This window comes from Trichosurus vulpecula, chromosome 3 (assembly GCF_011100635.1).
Source record: "Trichosurus vulpecula isolate mTriVul1 chromosome 3, mTriVul1.pri, whole genome shotgun sequence".
NCBI lineage: Eukaryota > Metazoa > Chordata > Mammalia > Diprotodontia > Phalangeridae > Trichosurus > Trichosurus vulpecula.
The window spans coordinates 376,970,902-376,988,076 of record NC_050575.1 but is presented as its reverse complement, the minus strand read 5'-3'; the positions used below and the strand labels follow the sequence as shown (position 1 = coordinate 376,988,076).

At 43.1% G+C, this 17,175-nt stretch overlaps 1 protein-coding gene across 3 annotated transcripts in view; it reads right to left on the bottom strand.

The window, feature by feature from the left end:
- Positions 1–388: 388 nt before the first annotated feature.
- CMTM3 (CKLF like MARVEL transmembrane domain containing 3) overlaps positions 389–17,175 on the bottom strand; it is an 80,182-nt gene continuing 63,395 nt past the window's right edge. For all 3 annotated transcript variants that reach the window (XM_036751880.1, XM_036751878.1, XM_036751879.1), the window contains 4 exons: positions 12,735–12,890; positions 7,386–7,481; positions 4,097–4,217; positions 389–2,426 (listed from right to left, as the gene is read on the bottom strand). In XM_036751880.1, the coding sequence (XP_036607775.1) occupies positions 2,398–2,426; positions 4,097–4,217; positions 7,386–7,481; positions 12,735–12,890 (402 nt within the window). In that variant the 3' untranslated portion in view covers positions 389–2,397. The remainder of the gene's footprint in view (positions 2,427–4,096; positions 4,218–7,385; positions 7,482–12,734; positions 12,891–17,175) is intronic.

The following is a 17,175-nucleotide window of genomic DNA, read 5'->3' as shown; positions in this document are numbered from 1 at the left end:
GAGCCATTGGCACTAGCCCAAGGGACCGAGGCAGGAAGCTATATATCACACAGAATAGAGCTTATGCTTCCTAGAACAGGACTGACCTGGATGACATTGTATGAAACATATTCTTCAGAAAGTATGAATTATGGACATTTTGTATGTAACTGGCTAAAATGTGTGTTGTCCAGAAACTCATAAAAGCTAAAAAACAAATTTGTTGTTACTCCAGAATCCACTACCAGTTTTTGTAGGATTTGCTCCCTGGGGAGCAAAGAGAATACACTTGATTTTTAGAGAAGGGCAGGGAACACACATATATCTACATATATGTAAACACAAACATATGTATACATTATGTGTGTGTGTGTGTATTTATGTGTGTACACACACAGGCACAACCAAGTAGTCACTATGGTTTAATCCATCTTGACTTTTCATGGATAGTCGATTGACATGCAGTATATTGACAAGTGAAAAACTTTACAAATCAAAGGCACTTAAACATTCATATTAGTTCTCAAGTCATAGCAAATGCCATTTACTTAGGTGACTGCTTTTGAATATTGAAAGCTTTTAGGCTTAAATTTTATATAAAAATGTTTTGAAAGATGATAACGTCTTGTTTGAGAGAGAGAAATACAGACAATATCACAGTTTCCTGAAATGATTAAAAATGGTCTTTCTCATCCCTGGAGAAAGTCATTGGCTATGTTGTCATTTCCACAGTACTTTGGTCTTCTATGCCCCCTGAGTGCCCCTAGCCTGCTAGCAGGCACCCATTCGGAACAAGGGTTTGGCTATCAACAGCCATCTCGTGATTCTGCTGCCGATTTTCTTTCCCCTGAGTTTGTTTCTTTACCTGTCAAATGGGGATAATATATACTTGTACCACCTCATTCACTGGGCTGTTGTGAAGAAGGCCTTAGAGTCCTGAAGTAATGCAAACTGCTGATATATCTATTCATCACCTCGTTTCTGAGGTCCCTCCCAGCTCTAATAAGTCTTTCATATTTGTACTGTCTCTTTTGAATAGGGCTGGGATGGTGTCCTTTCCTATTGAAGGATGACAGCTTACTTCCTTAGGCTAGTCTATTAGAACTATATTCCAGCAACCTTCACATCTGGAATTAGATGTGTTTGTACAGGTCCCGATGTAGTGATGAGCATCCGCTGTCTGAAGTGAAAGATTTCAGAATTGTCCCCGTGTAGCCAGAACATGGAGAAAAGAACTGTCTAATAATAGATTCTTAGACCACTATTACTCAAAATGTCAAATGCCTCAAGTGGGTACTGCCTCATGGCTGTGTGTGTGTGTGTGTGTGTGTGTGTGTGTATGCTTGTGTGTGTGCTCATGGAGAGAGAAAAAGAGACAGAGAAGGAGAAGAGGTCTATGTACATAGCACAGTCTGTGGTACATTGTAGGTGCTTCATAAATGGTTATTGATTGCTATGTCAGGATGAAGAACAAACCTGTGACTTAATTAGTATAGGCCCCTCACTCTGTGGAAACTGTCTACTGATGCAGGTCAACCGCACATCAGCAGCATGCAGGCTTAGAGTTGCTGGGAGGCATGGGAAGGCTAATAGTTTTGTTCATTGTCATTGACCAGGTATGTCTTAAAGGCGGGTGGCCACCTAAGACACAACAATAAACTTTTAAGAAATGTGACTCCCTGTGTGATCTGGGTCTCAGTTTTCCTCCTCTGTCTCATAAGGGGACAGTAGGAGGTAGAGTTTTTTAATGGAAGAAAATGGAACTCTCCTTGGCAGATATTAATCTTTTGATAAGCCTGGTTGCGTGTGTTGCAGTGAAAATTCCTGGGGACAGTCAATCCCCAAGGGGTACAAAGATTCCCCAACAGATACTCACTATCACATGTAATATAAAATGCTTGGTAAAAATCGAGGTAGGAAGACTTTACATGGCACTGTGGGACCTGAATGCAGGTATACACTAAGGCCCTCATTGATTGCATCATATTCATCTCTGACACAGAAGTCTAAATGGCTCAATGGTTGGGGAGAGACATTTGTGTTAAGTGAGTTCTCCATTATTTTAAGTCTAAAACTCAAGTTTTTGTAGAGTTAGCTCTGCTCAACAAAGACTGGTGAGGAAACCCAATACTGAAAAGACACTTCAACATGAGAAAGGCGTGCAGAGCACAGATGGCAACAACTTATCACAATCTGTGTGGAGGATAGAGTGGGGAGGGGGGAGAGTTGAGAGTTGCATTGTTCTCCACAGCCACAGGCCCTCAGGAAACTGACATAGGAGGGATGAGAGGCAATGTCCAATGCAGGAAGGAAAAGCCTCATTCCCAGCTGGCGCACACTTGGAGGCTGAAAAATGAGAGCGCCCACTAAGATTCCCTTGGTGGCTTGAACAGTAGTGCCGTCTAAGCTGGCCGGTTGTCAGTCGGAATCAGAGTTGGAGTCTTCCTCTGAAATGGAAGAGAAGAACTTTTCAAAAACAGACTTTTCTTTACATATTGACAGGGTTAGCAGCTTCGAAGCCCAGCAAGGCTGGGGAGGGCTCCTTAGAATAACCACAAACACCCTCCCCTGGTAGTTCTTCTGGAGTTGCTGGTGTCTGACCTGGTGCAACACTGACCATTTTTAGCCTCGAGTCTTTTCTAGCTCTGTTCATCCCATCAAATTCTCTGTACTTGCTGTTGGTAGACAGGATAAGAACTAAAGGTCTGCCTAGGGAGGGACAGTGTGTGATGTGGTTCCAGAAAGGCCTCTGAGCTGGATGTCAGAAGACATGGTTTCTAATACTAGCCCATCCCCACCCAGATGGCATTAGGAAGAAGAGGCATAATATAATAGCCAGCATTTACATAGCACTTTAAAGTTTCCAAAGTGCTTATGAATATGATCTCATTTTCTCCTAACTGAAACCTTGGAAGGTAGGTGCTATAATTATCTCCATCTTGCAAACATGTTAAGTGACTTGCCCAGGGTCACACAGCTAGTAAGGCCAGATTTGAACTCAGGTCTTCCAGACTCCAGGTCCGGTGTTCTATCCATTGTGCCACCTCTCTGATGGGTAAAAGTTTCATTGAGGCGTAGTTAAGCTTGATAAATGGAAAACCTTCCAAACAAGAGCAGACCAAAAGTGAAATGGACTGCTTCAGGTTCTCCCTCACTGGAGGTTTCAGGTAGAGACCAGATAAACACTTTTTGGCTTTCTTTTGGATGACCATTTTCACAAAAATTTTAGGAGGATTTCAAGTCAAGAATGGATTGGACTAGATCCCTTTGGAAAGTCTTCTTCCAAGTCTTAGATCCTATGCTTTTGTGACTCATTATCACCTTAGGTAAGATGTCTCCTGTCTCCAAGCCTTAGTGCCCTCATCTATAAAATGAGGGCGTTGGACCAGAAGATTCCTTAAATCCTTTCTCTCTTTAAGTTCCAACTTTCTATACTATATGCTTATATCCCCTCTGCTTAAGTGTTGTATTCTCTACTCTAACCTGTTCTAAGGCCACAGTTCTAGAATGTCAACATTGGAGAGGCCTTGGGAATCATCTGGTATAACTTGCATGTTTTCTAAGCAAAGAACTTGATGCCCTGAGAACCTGTGAATTGTTCAAGGTCATCCAGCTCACAGGAGACCAACTAGAGACTCAAACTGAACTCCTCTGTTGAAACCACGAGTCCCATACTCTTTCTACTTCACCGGATCTCCTGGCCTTTCAGAACAGATCCTTCTTTTGAAGCCATTTCTAATATACTCTGATTCTGTAAAATATCGAAAGATAGATCACAAAAGCAGGATGAAAGAAATACCAAGAGTCAGCTAATCCAGGGTGTTAGCTATATCTAATTTTTTTTAGCACAATTGCTTTAAAATTCTTGCATGTACACACACACACACACACACACACACACACACACACACACACACACACTTCAAATGGATCCTGTGAATATCCTGACTGGACTGACATATTTCACCTTTATTCCTCTTCCTTTGCTCCTAAGGTGAAGATGGTGGAGCATAGATTTACCCATCTCCAATGGAGGTGTGGGGTTTTAGTCAAACAACTCGCAAGTATTGTTCAACAATGTACATTAAGGTCATGAAACTGTGACGCATCTACCTACCTTCTGATTTTTCAGCTGCTGTGTCATTGGCAGCATTTCCTTGTTTGAGTAATTTGGCCAGATCATTAAAGATGATGTAGAGATCCAAGACATACACGATTGCGGCAATGAAGCCAAAGACCTATAGGATACAACAGGAGGGATTACAAAACCAGGCCCATGTCAGAGTTCTAGGCCCAAACACACTCAGGACCACAACTGCATTTAACAAGATCACCTGTGGCAAGGGTAAAGCAGCAACATAGGGTGGTATAGTCAGTCAGCATTTATTAAGTGCCTGCTATGTGCCAGGCATTATGCTGAGAGCTGGGGATACAAAGAAAGGTCAAAAAAACAAGAACCCCAAAACCAAGACAACCCAAACACAAGTCCTTGGTCTTGAGGAGCTTTGAGTCTAATGGAGGAGACAGCATGCAAACAAGTATGTACAAATCAGATACATACAAGATAAAGTGAAGATGTTCTCAGAGGGAAGGCACTAAGACTAAGGAAGGCTGGGAAAGGCTTCCTGCAGATGATGGGACTTTAGCTGGGACTTGAAGGAAGCCAGAGAAGCCAGAAAATGGAGATGAGGAGGGAAAGCAAGTGTTCCAGGCATGAGGACAGTGTATAAAACTGACCAGAGTCAGGAGATGGAGTGTCTTTTGAGAGACAGAAAAGACCCCAGTGTCTCTGGACTGCAGAGTATGTGGCATCAGAAGACTAGAAAAGTAGGAAGGGGCCAGTTTATGAAAGGCTTTGGATGCCAAATAAAAGATTTTATTTTTGACCCCGGAGGTGATAGGGAGAATTGCCCTTAAGAAAGATCATTTTGACAGCTAAGTGGAAGATGGTTTGGAGTGGGGAGAGACCTGTGGCAGGCAGACCAACTAGCAGGCTACTGCAACCTTACAGGTATGAGGCAATGAGGGCCTCTGCCAAGGTGGGGGCAGTGTCCGGAGACAAGAGATGTATAGAAGAGATGTTAGGAAGGTAGAAACAACGGGACTTGACAACTGATTGGAGATGAGGGTGACACCTATGTTGTGAGTCATACTGACTGGCAGCAGTAACAGGGAAAACTGCATACCCTCTGACCCAGCAATATCAGTATCTATTTCCAGATAGAGAACTGATGGACTCAGTATAGATTGAAACATATTTTTTTCCTCTCTATTTTTCCTTCCTTCCTTCCTACAACATGGCTAATGTAGAAATGTTTTGCATGACTTCGTATGTATAATGAGTATGAGTATCATATTTCTTGCCTTCTCAGTGGGTGGGGTAAGAAGTGGAGGAAGGAAGAGAATTTGGAACTGAAAATTAAAATTAAAAATAAAATTTAAAAAATAGTAACAGTGAAGTTAGGAAGAGGGGAGGGCTTTGAGAGAAAGATAGTGAATTCAATTTTGGGCATGTTGAGTTTGAGATGACTACAAGATAGCCCGTGAGAGATGTCCCATAGGCAGACTGGCAGTTGGGAGAGGGTAGGGCTGGATAAGTAATCTGAGAGTCATCTGCATAGAGATGATAACTGAAACCATGGGAGTTGATGAGATTACAAAGGAAGTAGTGTAGAGGCAGAAAAGGAGAGGGCCCAGGACAGAGTCTTGGGGGATGCACAGTATCACTGACTGACGTGGATGAAGATTGAGCAAAGCAGAGGTTGGACAGGGAGCAGTAAAGAGCTCTGGTTTCTTCACTGGACCACCCTTCCCCAGACCCAAATCCACCTTGCCCATTTGTGAGTCAGCCTGTGCTTCTGCTCACATCATTCTCTTGCCTTGGAATGCCTACCTTGCCTCTCTCCACTCAGCCTGACTAGATCTTATCCTTACTTAAAAACCCAGAACAAGTCTCTTATCATTCTCTTCACCCTTACCTGCTGTGTTCACTTCCTCATAGATAGCTATTGACTCTAAATTACTGGACAGATATAGAGATCATGAACTGCCCCATTAAATTCTTGCCTTATTCATCCAACTAGATTGTATTCCTCCAAGGTAAGGACCATGTCTTAATCATTTGTTAGCTGCATTACAATGGAGCCCTTTGTTAATTTTGAAATTTATATTTTACCCCACCCCATCTCCCATCAACACCTGTTAAATTCCCTAGGGCAAGGGTGGGGAACCTGTGGCCTCAAGGCCACATGTGGCCCTCTAGTCCTTAAGTCTGGCCCTTTGACTGAATCCAAATCCTTTTATTAAGGAGATTTATTCTGTAAAACTTGGACTCAGTCAAAAGGCCATACCCAAGGACCTCCCCGGAGGCTGCATGTGGCCTCAAAGCCGAAGGTTCCCCACCCCTGCCTTAGGGGGATAACAGCCCAAGTTTCTAGAGCCTATACTGCATTTTCTGTAACACACACTCATCTCAGAAATACTCTATAATACTGCCTCATTGTGGGAGATGGAGGTGACCCTAGGCTATGCCAGTAGACCACAAGTTCTCCAAGGTCCTATCATATTGGAAAGGCTTCAAGTAGAAACCTAGAGACAAATTGCTCTCCAAGGACCACCCTACATGATTGCAGAGAAGCTTATTACCAGGGGATGATGGGTTTTTTGACAGCTTTTATGCCAGCATAAAAGGATTTGATCTGTATTGGTGGAGGAAACACCTACAATAATGAAATCATGGGTCTTTGGAAGTATTGACAAATGTGGCTTCAGAAGAATGAATTTGGTGTTCAGTAAGTCAAACTGAACCTTGTGTGAAAGGCCCTCTATTAGAAGGCTAAGAGGACAGTCTTTCCTATGCTATAAGGCTAAGGGGACAATCCTTCCCCTCGGTATATCTATAATCTAACAGGCAGTGAGACACGCACATCTCTAAGGCACACACATACTGTTAGTGTAAGCACCTAGGATGTAGAAAGTAAATGGGAAAACAGGTTTCTATGCAGACTGTTACTGTAGCATACCAAGATTAAGAGGGTAACTGGGCAAACACAGATGTCTTTATGCCCCCTTGATTGGTTGAACAATCATAAAATGTTCCAACTGGAAGGGACCCTAAATAATGGTGATGATAAAAGCTCACCATTGTACACAAGGTTTAATCTGTGTCATTTCTTTTGATTCCCCCAACCCTGTGAGGTACAGTCTATGTATGGTTATGTTCCTATTCTACAGAGAAGGACCCAGAGTGAGGAAGTAGCTCACACAGGGTCACTCAGCTAGTGAGTGGCAGAGCCAAAACTCAAACCCTGGTCTTCTGACTCCTCGCTCGGTGCTGTAGGGGGATGGAGGCACGCAGATGGAACCTCACAGTTTCTCACCCCAAAGCCTGGCTATCAGCTACTTACTCCAGCTGTCTTGGCAGCCCCATCTGAATATTTGGAGATGGCAGTGATTGAGATGACCAAGTAGAGGATGATAGCCGTGACACAGCGAAGGACGTCCTGGAAGAAAGCACAATTGCAGAGAAGTAGATGAAGTGTTCTGAGAAGTAGGTGGCAGCTTCCTTTTCTAAATCCAATTTCAGGAGCTTGGATTCTAGCTGCGGGCTTGGGAAGGCCAGAGTTGGACCTGAGCTGGGAGCCAGTGAATGGACAGTCTTGTGCTGGAAGATCTCTGGTGGGTTGCTGAGGTTTTTCTTGGGAAGACCTCTACTCCGCATTTCATAGGATTAGAGGTGAAAGGAACCTTTGAGAATGTTCTATTAGAGCTTCAAAGGCCCTTAAGACATGGAATATTAGAGCTTAGAGACCTTAGGAGATGATCCAGTCCAGCCCCCTAATGTGGTAGATTGTTTTCCCAGTTAGGATTTCCTTAACTTTGGACTTTTCTCCCCCTACCTCCCATCAAAATGTACCTGCCTGTTCTCTATTTCCTCTAAGGGCCTGCTTACTGCTAGTGAACTCATAAATGCATTTCTGCTGATGTGCTAATGGGGTTTTCTTCCACCAGGTAATAATAAGAGTCCACTAAATGGTTACTAAGACCTTTTATGTACATTTACATTTGATAATGCATGTGACATACCTGAGGTCACAGGGTTACTCCCCCCGCAGAGCTGAAACTAGAACCCTGGTCCCAAGAACCTTTAAGGGCCAATGCATTTAACAACATAGGAGTGGTTAAGTGGGAATTTCAGAAACCAGCATAGGCTTGGTTGGAGATAGGCAGGTTAATTTTGGGACAGGGGGAGACATGTTGTGATTTAAAGGGCATGGAAAATAACCTTTCAGAATTTGTCTTGTTTCTCTTCCAAGGGAGCTTGAATTTGGTTTCTAATTCTTTTATTCTTAGTATGACTGGGTCTCACTGTCTTATAATGCCTTTTCTGTTGCTGGCCCTGCTCTAAGGTGTGGCCTTACCAACCATTCATTGTTGTTTGTTGTTAGTCTTTCATTTTTGAAGAGGACCAATGACATCAGGAGGGTGATGTCTTGACTTGCAAGTGAATTGGATTTAAGTGAGGTAGGGCTGTGCAAAGTCACCAGCCTCACTCTCTCCTCCAGAATCATTGGGATCCAGTGGCAAGACATAGGTCAGGACAACTGGCAATGGCCCTGGATGCAGTGTGAGACCCTTCCCTTTTAAGCTAAGGTCTTTCCCAAGTCTCAGTTTGTCTGCGGCAACACTCATTCAGTAGTTAAAGGCTAAGTAAGAATTGACGTAAAAGATGGCCTACTTTGCCATCACAAAAGAATTAATCATCGGGGGCCAGGGAGACCTTCAGAACAGAACAGAAAAAAATTGCTATTTACACTCACTCTGAGCCAGAGTAACTTGGGTTTAAGGCATGGCCAAGTAGCTCCATTTGAATCTCAATGGGCTTTATCAAAACCTGGTTTTCCAGAGCTATATTATTCTAGAAATCATGAATGAAAACTACATGAGACAAAAGAGTTAATCATCCCAGTGTATGGGGTAGGATTTTTAAATAATAGGAGAGACATCCTTAGGAGAAACAAAGTAAATTTATTTCACAAACCTTGCAAGATTTGGGCACACCTCCATAATAGAGGAGGCAAGGTAAAAGGGAACCTGCCTTAGTTTATACTGTTAATGAAAAAGATTCCCACCCACCTCTATCCCTTCTCATCATTGGCTGGGAGGTGGGCTTACAGGCTAGGCACGAAAATTACAGAGGACCAAGGTTGATCCGGTCCATTCAGGTTTTTTCCTATCAGAACTCAACTGCCAGGGTGGCATCTGAAAGTTTAGGAGAAGAAATGGGGGGGGGCGGGGCGGGGAGGAGAGACCTTCCTGGAGCAGAGAACAAATAACTCACAGGAAGTTCTTCTAACATCTGAGAGAGAGCGGGAAGGGCATGCCTACAGTTCCAGGGCTTGACCTTCCAAAATCACAAAGCCAAATCCCAAAACCTCTCCTACTCCATTAGACATACCCTGTGAAGTCTTCACAATTATCCATCCCATTCACCAGTTTAAAAAACAAACAATTGATAGAATAAATAAATAGGGAAGGAAAATATCTAGCCCCCCAAACCCCAAGATATCTTGCAAAGTATAAGCCAACCTTTCATCCTAAGGAGGGAAGGCAGGCTGAGACCAAGTTCAGATTTTAGCATATATCTCTCTCTTAGACAAAGGGGCAGGCAACACTGGGTTCTGGTATTGTTGGGCAGGTCCCCACCCCTGGGTCTCAGATTTTTTTTGTTCCTCATCTATTAAATGGATCAAACAATACTTATGCCACCTCAGAGAACTACAGAAATTTAGAGCTGAAAGAGATCTTGGTGGCCATCTTCCTTGGACCTGAAAAAGAAATCCCCACTATAGCATACTCCAGTGGTCTTCCAGATATTGCTTGAAGACCACCAGTGATAGGGAACTCACTATCTCCCATGGTTGCCCATTGCACTTTTAGACACCTTTAATAGTGAGGAAGTTTTTCCTGATATCAAGTCTAAATCTGACTTTTTGTAACTTCCTCCTATGACTCCTGGTTCTGCCTTTTGGAGCCAAAACAGAACAAATGTAATCCCTCTTAGCACATGAAAGCCTTTCAGATATATGTAGATAGATGTCATGTATCTTCTCTTCTGTAGGCTAGTTGCCCTCAGTTCCTTTAACTAGATGTTCCTTATGTGACATGGACTCAAGATTCTCCATCATCCTAGAAGCCCTCCTCCAGACACTCTCAAGGAGATCAGGAATCTAGTGCTTTGTACCCCTGAACAATGGGCTATAGAAATAGGAGTTATCTTCTTGCGCAGATCAGGATGCAGGGGAGGATCATGTGTGGAGTAAGTCAAAATCTGAGGCCAGTGTGGACTTAGGGACAAGTATCAGAGAAAGCAGATATGACATGTTAAGGTTTGGAACCCCTTTCCTATGAGTCATTATCGGCATTATGGTCATAATTCTCTCTTGCCTTCAGGAGGCAATGGGATACACACACACACACACACACACACATGCGCGCACACGTGTGCACACACACATACACGTGTGTGTGAATGTTAGTTATAAATTTATGTAGTTGTATATACACATGTGCATATACGTACACATACATATATATAACTACACATTTATAACTCATTAATGATAGTTACAAATATACATGCAACTATATAATACATGTAATATGTATTATACAATAATATATACATATAATACATACGTGTGTACACATGCATACATATATATCAACATAACTTCTTTGAAAATCTCAAATTCCTTTAACTACATAATTCTTTAATTAGCTGTGGATCTGTTTAGAACAGCAGTGACACCTGGTGGTCAATAAAGGAAACATGGTCTTGAAATTTTTTGGTTCAGTAACTAGGGAAAAAAGATCCACATTACACAAGCTCAATCAGCCCATACTTGGGATCGCTGGGCTCTGTTCTACCCCCAAATCATGTGTTCCATCTTAGATTGTTCTGGTGGTTGCTTTTTCCTTTAATTCACTTCTAAGGCAAGTGTTCAAACACAGAGGGGGAATGGAGACTCAAGGTAGAGTTAACAAAGACACACTTATATATGATTTATTATTATCAAGTATTTTGTATCTTATTTGACTTTTAAATAATAAATAAATTAAGATGGAAGGACAAGTACAATTAGAATAATTTTATTCCCTTCATAATCTGGCTCCAGTTTGCCTTTCTAGCCTTCTCATATATTGTTCCTTTTCACTCAATGTATTCTTAAAGTGTTCCTCACACCTGACTCTCTATCTCCCATCTCCATGCCTTTGAACGCTTGCTCAGCCAAACTCAGAACACATTTCCCCCTCACCTACACCTCCCAGAAACCCCAAGTTTCCTTCAAGCCTCAGATCAGGTACCATCACCTCCATGAGGTCTTTCCTGCTCACTCCAGCTTCTAGGGGAGTGGCTCTCAAAAGTTTTCTGTTCATGGCACAGGATTATTCCTGGATGCAAGGAATCCCAGAATGTTTGGGAGAGGCTCAGGCATGTGCATGTCATTACAAGTGTTAGATTCCCTATAATTCAGAGCATACTCAATTGAGAACCATTGTGCTACTGAGCTCTGCTCCCCCACTCCCACTACCTTGTATTTATTTTTTATCTACATATCTAGGTACATGTTGCCTCCCCTAGCTGGACCATAAACCCCTAGATGGCAGGAACGGTTTCATTTTTCTCTATATTTTCAGCACCAAGCATAGTACCTGGCATATAAGGCACATAAGATGTTTAATGTAATGCTCGTTGATTGATTTGTGCTTTTAAGGTTTATAAAAGGCTTTCTTTAAAGCTCTGGTATGTAGGTGGTGTCAGTATTATACTCATGAACTCAGCAGAAAAAGGTTTGGGTGATGCAAAGTCTAGATAAGAAATGGTCCTTGCCCTCAGAAAGCATACAATCCATTAAGACTGTGAGAGCGATTGTCCAACTGCCCAGTCATTTCCATGCTAGGTATTTGGACTTGATCTTCCAAACTTCTAGGAACATCTTCTCTGGGATGCCGTGTCGATGGGCTCAGCTAGGTAGGCACTCAGCGTGTCAGTGGGTACTCCCTCACACCCTACCCCTCCCATTCTTGTTAAGGAGTGAATAAAACTCCCAGAATTCCGTGTTTTCACTCTTATCAAACAGGACCCACTCCATTGGAGCAAGATCAGACATGCAGTCTCCTCAGAGGCTTCATGGTATAGTCAGCTCATCAATAGGCATTTATTAAGTGCCATACAAAGTGCTAAATCCCAAGAATACAAAGAAAGGCAAAAACAGACCCTGCCCTCAAGGAGCTCACATTTTAGTTGGGGAGATAGAATGTAAATAACTAGGTTCATAAAAAAAATATATGATAGTAACCTCAGATGGGAAGGCACTAGTGGCTGGGGGGACCAGGGAAGGCTTCCTACATAAGGTGGGATCTGAGGCTAGTCTTGAAAGAAGCTAAGAGGCAGCGTTGAGGAGGAACAGCATTAGGCGGGGGAGGGGGGATGACATGATCATACTGGATTTGGAGTCAGAAGACCTGAGCTTGAATTCTAACTCTACTACTTAGTGGTTTTAATGGCCTTGAGAAAGTTATCGCTCCTCAGTAGGCCTCAGTTTCCTTAGCTGTAAAATAAGGCATTTGGACTAGACTATCTTATAAGTTCCCTTCCAGGTCTATTCTTTAAGACCTCCAATGTCTCATTAAGCAAAGTCACCTTCATCTTTCCTCCCTCCCCACCCACCGTGATTTCACAGCTTGCTTACCGAGAGAGGCCAGCACATCCCTGGGAACTTCTCATTGATCTTCATGAAGTAGCCAAAGAGGAAACAGAGGGCCAGCAGGAGCATCAAGAGGGGCACGGTGAGGAAAGGAGCCGCCGCAGACACGATGTAGCAGATAAAGATGATGAAAGAGAGTGCCTGCCAGGGAGATGAGTCTCAGATTCCTCTGGGTGTGACACATGGCCTAGGGAAAAGCTGAATCTGCTTCTCTATCCCTGGCCTTGCAGCATCTCACACCTTTCCTTTCCTATTCCTGCCTCCTTCCCACTGCCCCTGGGCTGAGATGAGAAAGGGAAAAAATCCACAACAGTGTGATGGGGCTGTAACAGTTATCTGGTTCCCCTTCACCTGCATCAAAAATGCTTATGCCCCCAAAAATCAATCAATCGATAAACATTTATTAAGTACCGACTAAATGCCAGGTCCTCTACTAAGCACTAGGGATACAAAAAGAAATTCCCTGCCCTCAAGGAGCTTACAATCTAGATAGACAGAAAAGGGAAGGGACCCCCAATTGGAAACACTCCTCTGAAGTTCTGCCTAGTCTATCTGACTGTCGAAGATGACAAAAAAAGGGAAAATGACAAACGTGGCAGGATCTCTAGGAAAATGGGCCCATGGATATGTTGCTGGAGGAGCTATGAATTGGTCCAGCCATTCTGGAGAGCAATTTGGAACTATGACCCAAAAGTTACTCAACTGTGTAATAACACTTTAACCCAAAGATAATTATACTAGTAGGGTCTGGTAGTATCATTATTGTCGGGTCAAAGTGATATTAGTAACAAGGAACTAGGCTCATCTCCCAAAGAGATAAAAGGAAAAGGATCTGTTTGTACATTTGGACAGCTCTTTTTTTGTTGTTGGCAAAGAACTGGAAATGAATGGGGTGCCTATCAATTAGGAAATGGTTGAACAAATTATGGTGTACCAATGTAATGAAATACTGTTGTGCTGTAAGAAATGATGAAGGAGTGATTTCGGAGAAACCTGGGAAATCCTATGAGTGGATGGTAAAGTGAGCAGAATCAGAACAATTCACATAATAACAGCAACATTGTAAAAATGATCAGCTTTGAAAGATTGAAGAATTCTAATCAATGCAATGAACGACCAGCTGGGATTCCAGAGGACCAGTAAGCATTGTACCCAATTCATGGACGGTGGCAGACTAAATATACAGAATGAGACACATTTGGGGACATGACCAATGGGGACATTTGTTTTGAGGAGTGGTGTTAAATGTCGGGAAATTCCTTGAAGGCAAAGACCACATTTACTTTTGTAGTATCTCAGCAACATCTCTACGTAGTAGATGCAGAAGCAGGTTGTGTGTGTGTATATGTGTGTGTGTGTGTGTGTGTGTGTGTGTGTGTGTGTGTGTGTGTGTATGGATAGTGCCCTCTACCTGGAATCAAAAGACCTGGGTTCCAATCCAGCCTGTGGGACTCTGGGCAAGTCACTTAAAATTTCTTTAAGGCTCAGTTTCCTCAACTCTATAATGGGGATAATAACAGCACCCGCCTCACAGGGTTGTTGTGAGAATCAAACAAGCTATTTTTAAAGTGTTAGGCAAATCTCAAAGCACTATGTAAATGCTAGCTATTATTACCCAGAACTGCTTGCTGAATATGGATAAATTAACAGGTGCAAATCCTATGCTTCATACACACACACACACATGTCTACATGTATATATACATATGCATATGCATATACATATATGTTCATTTTTATGCATGTGACTTTCTTGGCAAATCCTCCAGCCCTCAACTCACACTTCCTTTGGTGCTTAACAAACCCAATGTTGGGTAATAATACTTTGTATGTGGATGATCCCAAAGCTCCCATTCTCTTAAGGGCAGCTGAACACAAGTTTGAACCTTCCCTTTTCAGCAGAGTACAATAGGTAGCACCTTGGTCTGCAACTCCTCTCAGCCTCAGTTTCTCCGCATGTAAAATCACATTTGTATGGCCTCCCTCACTGGGCAATTGGCAAGATCAGATGAGAAAATGCACCCAGGGTGCTTTGTAAGTCTTGAATATGTAAACACATAAAAATAAATGTGTTTTGGTGCTCCTTAGTGATTTCACATCGATGATTCTTCAACTTCCTTTGAGGGAGCAGAAATTGGCCTCTGTCGTTGTCTCTTGTTATGTCCAGGGAGTGAACAGTGCGGGGTGGGTGGGGGTGAGGGTTAAAAGACAGGAGTTTTATGACTTTGGACAAGTTCATTTCCTTCTCGGAGCTTCAGTTTCCTCCTCACCTGTAAAATAAGGCCGTTGGACTAGAGCATTTCTAATCGACCCCCTCAGACTCATCAGAATCTGGGGTTTAGGTCGATAAGAGACCTGAGAGATCATCTGAGTTTTCTGAAGAGGAACTGAGAGCAGAGAGGGGAAGCTTTGTTCGGTCATAGTGGGAGTAACCACTGAGAATCTAACCCAGGGCTTTGGACTTCCAGTTATGCTTTCTACTTGGTGCTGCAAACTCTGCCTGCTACCTGTGAGCAATATGCTGAAGGGCACAGAGCTCTTTCCCTGTATCCTCCTGGTTTAGGGGCTGCATTCCCCCTGCCTAGACAGACAATAGCAAAGAAGTGTCCCAGCTCAAGTCCTTCCTTCTCTGCCTAGGAGTCTTAAATTCTAGTCTAACTCCTTCCCAGAACTGTCCAACACATGTCATGAGGAAAGCACTTTGTTAATCTTCAAGTGCTATGGAAATGAGTTCTTTCTTCTCTATGTGTTTTGGGTGGGATTCCTGAAAGGCAGGGTCTATATAGGTGTCCTTTCTCCTGCTTCTGTCTCTGTTACTGTCCCCTCACATACTGACTGGCCCTGGCATAGAGCTGGCTAGCCAGGGGCTCCCTGGTTGGTTGGTTGAAATGAGCCATGGCATTTTCTGAAAGTTTGTCTTAAGTTGGGGAGGAGAAAGAAGGGAGCAAGAACCCTGCCCCCCGCTGATCCACCTACAGGGGCTATGGACATCACAGACCCAGGAATACCGGAGCTTTCCAGAGCATAGAGTGTGGGCAGTGTGGTGCTGAGGAAGGAACACCAAATTTCAATGAATTCATGAATATTTATTAAGCGCCTAGCAGCGTGCTAAGTACAGGGATACAAATATGAAGGACAGACAGATCTTGCCTTTGAAGAGCTTACATCCTAAGGGGGAAGACACAGTACATTCACAGATAAGTAAATGCAAGAGCTATACAAAATAATTACCCAGTGATGTGTTCAGGGTGGGCTGGGGGGAATAATAACTGAGGGAATAAAACGGGCACCCGGGCTGTGCATTCAAGGCAGCCTCCTAAGAGGCTGAGGTGAGGAGGGAGACCAATCCAGACACAGGGGACAGCTTGAGCAAAAGCAGATAGGCAGGAGATTAAAGTGTGTACTGCAGATGACAGCTGGCCTGGGGGAGATGGAGTGAGAGGGAATAATGAGTAATCTACCTGGAAAGAAAGATAAGCTGGAGCCAGATTGTAAATGCTTTGAGGTGCCAAACAAGAGTTTGCACTTTCTCCTAATGGCAGTGAGGAGCCAGTAAAGCTTCTTGAGCAGGAGTGACATGGTCAGACCCATGCTTTAGGAATACTGGTTTGGCTGTTGTGTAGAGGATGGAGGGCAAGGCAGTTAGGAAGCCACTGTAATAGTCTTTTTTAGTCTCAGGACCCCTTTACACTCTTAGAAATTATTGAGGATTCCCCTCTACCCAAGATCTTGTATTTATGTGGTAATATATATATATATATATTATCAATATATCTATTGATATTTCCCATATTAAAAATGAAAGCGTCTTAGTATTATTTTGAGCATAATTTTGACCTCACAGATCCATTCCTCCAAAGGATCTGGGTAGTCCCTTGCACCCCACTTTGAGAATTGCTGGTCTAGACAAGAGGTGTTAAGGGATAGTTCTGTGATTGATGCAAAAGATATTGAGGAGGTGGAATCAATAATATCTGGCAGCTGATTGGAAATGAGGGAAGGGGAGTGAAGAGGCCCCTAGGTTGTGAACCTGGGTAGACACAAGAATGGTTGTGCACTAAACAGAAATAGTGAGGATGGGAGAAGGACTGGATTTAAATGAAATCATAATGAATAGTTTTAGACTATATTGAACATGAGATGCCTCTGGGACATACAGATGGAGGTATAAAGTAGCCAGCTGGAGAGGTGGGACTGACGCTAAGGGTAGGGAAAAGGGCTAGATTTGTAAATTTGGGAGTCATCTGGATAGAAATGATAGTTGGATCCATGGAAGCTGATGAGTTTACTGAAAGCAAGTAGAGGGAAAAGGAGAGGCTGTGGTCTAGAGTGCTAAAAGCAAAATGCTCTCCCTCCTTATCTCTGCCTACTGGCTTTCCCTGGTCTTCTTTAAGTGCCAACAAAAATCCCATCTTCTACAGGAAGC